This window comes from Mus pahari, chromosome 20, assembly GCF_900095145.1.
Source record: "Mus pahari chromosome 20, PAHARI_EIJ_v1.1, whole genome shotgun sequence".
NCBI classification, from domain to species: Eukaryota; Metazoa; Chordata; class Mammalia; order Rodentia; family Muridae; genus Mus; species Mus pahari.
Genome location: NC_034609.1, coordinates 5,246,836 through 5,255,088, shown reverse-complemented (window position 1 = coordinate 5,255,088; position 8,253 = coordinate 5,246,836). Strand labels below are relative to the sequence as shown.

Genomic DNA, 8,253 nt, shown 5'->3' with positions numbered 1-8,253 from the left:
GGATTTCTGAGTTCGAGGCCAGCCTGGTCTACAAAGTGAGTTCCAGGACAGTCAGGGCTATACAGAGAAACCCTGTCTCGAAAAACAAAAACAAAAACAAAAACAAAAAATGGCCTCTCAACTATTCTCTTTTTGTGTTAAATGTCAGCACTTCTTTGAGAAGATTGAGGAATAAAAAGTTTACTTAGTGGAAACGTTGGTTTGTCAAGAAGCACTGAGCATAGAATCACAGTGAAAGCAGAAGAACTCATTGACTGGTACGGTATGCCATTTTACTGCTGGTGATAGCAAGGGTAGACACTGTTGGCAGTTGTGTACTGACACTCACTGTGGTACATTCCAGGGCCTTGCTAGACTTACCACTGGTTTCAACAGAGAAGTAGAAGGTATCTCTTGTTGCGCTGCCTCTGCTCTTGTTCAGGATGTAGTAGACCCGCATCTCATCAATGTCAGCTTTAAATAAGAACAGACACCATAGTAAGTCACATGTGCACAACAGGAAAGGGGGTGTTGGTAACTTGTGTTCCATATGGTGTGGGAATGTAACATAATTTAAACATAGGTGGAGTGCTTTAACTTTTTTTTTATTTACATTTATTTATTTAATGTGTGTATATTTTGTGTGTGTGTGTGTGTGTGTGTGTGTGTGTGTGTGTTATGGTACATAAATGGAGGTCTCAGGCCATCTTGCAGGAGTTTTCCCTTCCCCCCATGTGGGTTCTGAGGACTGAATTCAGGTCATTAGTCTTGGCTGCAAGCACCATTACCTACTGAGCCACCTTGCTGGCCAACAGATCTGTTTTTTAAAGCTAGAAAGGCAAAAATAAAAGAACGTAAAAGTGCTGTTGTTAACATGTGCTTTGGGATACACTATACGTCCAGGGGAACATACTGGCTACACAAGTTTTACAGCATCTGGCCACTCGGAAGAGCCAGGTCAGTATGATCTTAAGTCTCTGTGCGAGCAGAGAGCCATAATGACTTGGTCCTGTTAACTCTTTGTCAAAATTAGTTTAAATAACACTTAATGATACAGCTTGAGAACAAAGAAAATGAGAATAAAGTTACTGTTTTTTTTTTGTTTTTTTTTTTTTTTTTTTTTTTTTTTTTTTTTTTTTTTTTTTTTTTTTTTTTTTTTTTCTGGTTGCCTATAACTCTTGCTTTAAACAACTTGTTTCTTAGATCCGTAGTTGCATTTTATATTAGTAATCATTAGTATTTTAATGACTGTTTGCTGTTAGGTAGAGTTTATTTAGACAAACAAATTTTATAGAACCGTATATGATTTCACTGTTTTTTTAGAAGCAATCTAAAAACCTAGCCAAGCTAGGCTTTAAACACTGTGATGATTTGAATGCGAACACCTCTCCCCTCACAGGCCCATGTATTTGAATGCTTGGTCTGCAGTTGGTGGAACTGTTTGTGAAAGACTAGGAGGTGTGGCCTCCTTGGAGCAGGTGTGCCTGGAGGGGTGAGCATTGAGATCTCAGAAGCCCATGCCAGGCTCTCTCCTTGCTTTGTGCTTGTGGGTCAGATGTAAGCTCTCAGCTCTGGCTCCAGCATTGTGCCTCCCTGCTGGTTGCCATGCTCCCTTCAAACAGACTCACCCTCTAAGACTGCCAGCTTCAATAAACTCTTTCTTCTATCAGTTGCCTTGGTGGTCATGGTGTCTCTTCACTGCAATTGAAAAGTAGCCAAGACAAACCCTCTCCATGAATGTTACTCTGTGACAACAGCCAGGTACATGTGTGTTGATGGTGGAACACTCCATGCATCTCTTTACATCTCATGGGCAAAGTTACCTAAAGGAATAATAAAGAGGAGCCCCAGGACCTCTGGTGCCACACAACCTGGAAAAGCAGGGGCTTCTTTCTAGTTCAGCACTAGTGTTAACTCAAAATTTAAAAGAAAAATGAGTCCTTGGTACACGTAGGCTAACTTAGTTCTATTAATTTTAATAAATAGATTATAATTTTTCCTACATTGAAATAGGAACTGTAGTCCAGTCTGGCCTGGTATTTGTAACAGACTGGCATTAAACTTGCAATCCTACTGCCTCAGCTTCAGTGCTGGGATTGCAGGAGTGAGCTTTCAGCTTCAGAAATTATTTTTGAATAATACATCAAAATATATGTCGTCATTTATATCTCAAGTCTACATGAGAATTATCTTAAAAATCTAGACTCTACTAACAAACTATGACAACTGCCATCCCTAACTTTAAAACATGTCATCAAAATAAATATAACCTTATCTTATGATACATCAAAAGCTAAGGCATAATTACAAGGTTCATTGGTTTTCTGTTAAAGTGGCTCTTCTAACGAATAGTTGAAAAGGATTAGTTTTTGTCAATGAGTAATTTTACATTATACTATGTTTTCTTTTCTTTCTTTTTTTTTAAAAAAAAATCAAAATTAGCGTCAGAACCATTTTACAGAGCTCTGAAAGCCCTAACCCACTAAGGGAGATAGACCACAGAGGCACCAGGGGAAAAAAATCTGACTGACCTTGTGTAGACATGTGGGTGCTCTCATTTCCAAGGCCAGTATTGATGATGTAGCCATGCTCTGGTCCTCTGGTCACTTTATATGTCAGAAGTCTGTGGGGAGCGCCCTGAAGGGTCGTTTGTAAAATACTCGTTGGTAATGAGGAAACCCAAGTGTCCAGTGTGAAGGAGCTTCACGGCTGTGGCGCACCTGTTGATAGCAATCTGTGGGAGCCTGTCGCCAAGGGGGCTTATCTGGATCCACACTGTCTGAGGCACATGTGTCTCCAGGGCAGTGTCTGGGAAGACATGAAAGCCTGTGTGGATCCCATCAGTCACAGTGAAGGAGAAACTGTCTTTGTTTGTCTCACTGCCATCGTGACAATAGAGAATCGGGCTCTTTGTCAGGTCCTTCTTGGTGAAAGTGGCCACAGGATGGCTACCATTATATAGAATCCTGCCATGGACGGGGACCTGCGTGATGGTAAAAAGAATAAAATCAGCTGGAGTACCCTCATCTTCCACTGTCAACTGAGAAGGAGTGACCACTGTGCTGTCCCCTCTTTGCAGGGCTAGTGCTTGGATAGTCAAGGTAGGTTTCTCGTTGTCCTGCTCTGTGACAAATATTCTAAAGATTCTGGACACAGAGTGGTCTCCCCCAGTCACTCTAAGCTCAAAGTGGTCCAACTTTGTTTCATCCTTTGAAATATGATCATAGGATAACTTGTTTCTGGACAGTTGGAGCTGAGTAAAAGAAGCCATGGGCTCCCCAGGCTGGTCAGAACTTTCCAAGTAGCCTGTGCTAGGAGCTCGTGTGGTACGGTAGAGAAGTTGTTCACCGGGGCTGTGGATGTCACTGGTGTCAAGCAGTTCAGTGGTGAGGGTCACTCTGTTACCTTCTGTCAAGGTGACTCTTTTGCTGACTATCTCAGGGACGACACTGTTTGAGTTGTCAATGGTGATATAGAAATAGCGATCTCTCAAAGGGTTAACACCATCAGTCACATCAAATTTGAGAAGATCACCAGCCTTTCCCTGACCTGTGTGGGAATAACGGATGATGTTTCTGTCAATTTCATCTTGGGTGAAATTCATTCCCATAGTGAGGTTGTGCCTTACATCTCCTCCTGGCTTTCTCAGTTGTTGCAGAAGTCCCTGTTGAGGCTCAGAGTGGAGAACAAAACTGAGACTCTTGTTATCTGAGTCAAGATCTATGGCTTTGAGCACATGATTCGTGATGATCTCAGAGTGTCCAGTTTCTATTTCCAGTCCGTCATTGATGGTCAACTGAGGAACCTCATCATCCACCAAAATTACAACAATGGGCACCTTTGTGTGAGTGGTGTGCCTGCCATCACTCAGCCAGACCTCAAAGCTGTCCGCCGTGCTCTCTGAGTCATCATGTTCATAGGCGATGGAGGAGGGCTCTTGGATCTCCTGCAAGGTAAAGCTGCGGATGGGCTTGCTGCCTGTGGCCAGCCGCTGTGTCATTTGTCCATGCTGGGGGAGGACTGTGAGTCGAAAGTGAAGCCTATCTGATGGGAAGTCAGCATCTACTCCATTGACCAGTGAGGTGTCTATGACCTGGCTCATCCCCTCTAATACCACAAACTCATGGGTGAAAAGTTGAGGCTGCTCATCATTGGTGGGCAAGATGGTTAGAGGGAGGAGGACCTTTGGGGAGAAGTTGATGCCATCAGAGCAATAAAAGGTGAACTGATCTGCTCCTGGTTCTACTCCTTTGTGGATACTCTGTACATAATTGATGTACCCCACTCGAACATCCTTGAAGAAGGAAAGCACTGATGGGGTTGCCAGCCCGTGACACTTCTGAACCAGGAGCTGGTGCCAAGTTTTCCAGGTAGCCAGAGGATGGCTGTGCAGTCAGAGTGCAAAGGATTTCATCTTTGGAAGTATCCACATCTTCAATGTTGACATGTTGTGGGGTCAAGAGGTTCTTCCCACCTTCATATATGATGAAGGGCTCTCCTACCAAGACCTTGGGGGCCATATTGTCCACAGGCAGTACTGTTACTTCCACCAGTACCCTCTCCAGTATGTTGTCTCTCATGGTCCAGTGATAGGCATCTTTGGAGAGGATGAAGCTGAAAGCATCATACACCCTTTGGAAGCCTATTTCACCGCTAGTGTGAACGTAGCTGACTGCCCCACCAAGGAGGTCCTCCTGGGTGACTTGCTCTGCAGGCCAACCATTCACTAGAATCATGCCCAGTTTAGGCTTGTCCTCCATAATGAAAGACAGCATCAAATCATTGGTGTTCTTTCTGCCCTGAGTAACATCTATAGTGATCTCAGAAGCTGTATTTTCAAGGACAATTAGAGAAGTAGCCAGTGCTGGAGTACCTGTGATAGAAATCCCAGGACTTCTGTCAGCCACAGCAGGCTGCACAGAAATCTGGACAGTGATGGGTATATGGTGCACTCCATCACTTACCTCTAGGTAGATGAAGTCACTGTCAGTCTCGTCTCTGCTGTTCTGATAAGAGATGTTCCCATTGATAACATCAGCTAGCATAAATGATTCTCCTGGAACCATATATTTTTTAAAGTTCTGCAAGTGTCCATGCTGGGGACCCCAAACTAAAATGAAGAAAATTTGATCAACATTGGTGTCAGGGTCTAAAACATTAAGTTCGCCTCTGCCAAGAATAAAACCTATCTCCCTCCAAGACAGCGAAGCCTCTATTGATGACTTTTGGTGGCTGATTGTTCAAAGGCTGCAGGAATAGTGTGAATGTACCTGGCACACTGTTGCCTGCAGTGTCTTCCACCTTGTAGGTGAATTGTACAACTCGAGGTACAATGCCAAGATTCTTCTGTGGGAATCGATACGCAATTTTTTGATGATTGGCCTGGGCTTGGGTAAAATGAACGATGGGTCTATCTGGTGATTCAGTGAGCACGATCTCTCCAGCCTGGACTTGACAGTTGCTGTCAGCGTCCGTTGGTCGTGTCAGTAGAGTGTACCACAGGTTCTGTTCATCTGAGTTCTGGTCAGTGCACTGGAGGAACTTCTTCTGGGAGGGAGTGAGCTGGTATCCTTGCACGGTCATTTCTAGGGTAGTTTCTGGAGATAGCTGAGGATGCAACTTATCTGCAGGCTGGATGGTGATGGTAAAGAAGTGCTGGTTGGAGAGATTTGGTGGGTCATGGTCATCCTGCACATGGAAGGCCAGATGAGCCACTGGAGATGGGCTATGTGGTCCAGGATGGGAGAAGAACAGTCTCCCTTCCATTATGTCTCTCTGCAGCCACTCAGTCACCACTTTCTCATAAAGGCCCTCCTCTTCCACATAGTGCCAGTCGTTGTGCAGAAGGGACGAAGGGGTTTCGGCCTGCCTCAGCAGCATGCTGCCTGGGTGCTGGCTTGAGCTGTAGGAACCAGGGGCCAGATCTTCATGCGTCTCTTCCTCTTTCCCTTTCAGGTGCTGGTCTTCCAACACAAAGAGGATAGCTGAGTCCTCAGAATCAATATCGGTGGCACATAAGACAAAAGGGGATATCTGGACCAGCTGCCCTTCAGTCACCGAGAGTCCCGTGTTGGCGGTGATCACTGGTGCCGCATCATCCACGGGCACAATTGCGATGGGGAAGAGGAATTCTACCTGGTGGTGCCCGTCCTCCATCTTGAGGATGATGTTGTCACTGTAAGAGTCACTGCCATCATGCTGGTATACCACTCTCCCTGCACTTAGGTCTGCCAGTGTGAAATACTTGCACCCAGCAGGCGCCCCCCACACTACCAGCTGCCCGTGTTGCAAACCTCTGACTGCAGCAATTCTTATTTCTTTGGAATTATCTTTATCACTGACCTGAAAGCTTTGGGCATCGGACAAGGGCCTTGCCTGACCTTCAAAAACCGCAAGTCCTCCTCTGTAGCTAGCTATTGGAGCCAGACGGTTCATAGACTTTACCACCACCATGAAAGCAAAAGGCTCAGAGGTGTCGCCATCTTCATCCACCACCTGCAGTTTGAGCTGAAAGATGCGGTCCCCTTCTGAGCTCCCCGATGGGGGTCGGTAGGCAATTTTCAGCTCTCGAAGCTCTTTCTGGGTAAAGAAAGAGACTGGAAGGCCCAGGGGGTCATCTCTGGTCACCACATAACCCTGTCCACCATGGTGTCCAGGTGGGGCCTCGGGGATATTGAGGATGTTGAAGACTAGGTCGTCAGGGTCTGACTCTCTGTCTTCTGCAGCCAGTGCATCAGGTGTCAGGGCTGTCAGTAAGGACTGTTCAACCTCCACCATCATTAGAGCCGAGAGACTGGGCCTCGGTGCTGTGCTCCTGGCTCGCTTCTGGATTCTGACTTGAATCTGGAAGTACTCCTGGGCCAGCACCTCCTCTGACCCAGTACCTTGAGACTCTGGCCCAAGCAGCTCCACTAGCATGGGCACATAGTCTCTGCTGGGTGAGGATGGTGTGGTGGTATGCTGGTAGCTACCCCAGCCTCGATAAAAGCCTCACAGCTGGCCCAATGGCCCCTGGAGAGAGGGTTCCCAGCGGCGTCCACCAAGCGCCCATACTTGGGGAGAGGTCCGCCAGGGTGAGGAAGCAAAGTGAGCCTGCAACTGCTCCTGGAGGCAAAGTTTAGCACTCTCCTGTCGATGGCACGGCTGCAGCCTAGCACTTTAAACACTTTCAGTGGCCTGTTGCGTGTCACCCACTGAAGCTTGGGGAAGACTACATTCACTTGCAGAGTGAAGGGCAGCACCAGCGTGGCATTCCCTGAGTCGTAGCGCAGCTGCAGCTGTATCCGGGTTCTTGTGGCGCTGGGCGAGCCGAAGTGAGTGTACTTAACCTGTTGGGCCCCGAAATCACAGGGAAATTGGTGCGGGGAGAGCGCGCCTTGGAGCCGCGGGATGTTCAGTACCATCACCTTGCACTGGCCCCCTCGCTGCACTCGAATCACCAGATCCCGCAGTGGGTTGAGCCAAACCGAGCGGCCCTGTGGCACTTGGAACCCAGGGTTGGCGATCAGAATGCCAGGGTTCTGGTGACTACCACCATCAAGTGCTCCCCAGGGAGGCAGCTAGAGCTCACAGTGGGACACATTTTCACTCAAGGGTACCTGTTCCCTCAGTGCGCGACAAGTCAGAAGCAGGCAAGTGCGAGTTACTAGCAGCTGCAGGGCCATCCCAGGAAGATTCAGAGAATCCCCAGCCATGGTTCGATGGAATTGTGGAGTTGATATATCTAGAGGACGCCCACTCCAATGGAAGCAGTGAGGCTCTGCGGGAGGGCGGGGATGCTTGGATCCAGCCAGAGCTAGGAGCTGCAGCCGCTAACAGCAAGGGACAGGCGCTCTCTGTCTTTTGCATTCCAAGTGTCCACCTGAGCTGGTGTCAGTGGCCCCCCAGAAGTGCCCCAGCGCAAAGACTGACACATAGTGAGCATGCAGGTACTCCCCGCCACTTCCCAGTGTCTTTAGCCCAGTTACCTCGATATGTCACAGCCTTGTGTTGCCTGCCTCCCACTGTCTTCTCTGGATACCCCTTTCTCTGGGAGCCACAAGAGGATTGTCCCACAGTGAGAGTGACTGCGCCTGGGTGAGTTATGTGTGTGGGAGACACCGCTGGCACGGACTGGTCCGTTCACCCAGGAGGAATAGTGTCTCTGATTGAGCGCAGAGCCAGTCTCTCTTACCGCTGACAGGAGTGCTTTTTCTCGCCAAAATTGAGTTTCACACTAGACATTAAAAAAAGCTGGTGGGAGGGATTTTTGCAAAAAGGATTTTCTGTCTGTCT

General features: G+C 47.4%; 1 protein-coding gene across 1 annotated transcript in view; it reads right to left on the bottom strand.

Annotated features, from left to right (window-relative positions):
- Frem3 (FRAS1 related extracellular matrix 3) overlaps nt 1–7,673 on the bottom strand; it is a 73,048-nt gene extending 65,375 nt beyond the window's left edge. The window contains 6 exon segments of the mRNA XM_029532718.1: nt 361–453; nt 2,511–2,634; nt 2,636–4,282; nt 4,284–5,165; nt 5,167–6,947; nt 6,950–7,673. Coding sequence (XP_029388578.1) covers nt 361–453; nt 2,511–2,634; nt 2,636–4,282; nt 4,284–5,165; nt 5,167–6,947; nt 6,950–7,673 — 5,251 coding nt within the window.
- Between the last annotated feature and the right edge of the window lie 580 nt (nt 7,674–8,253).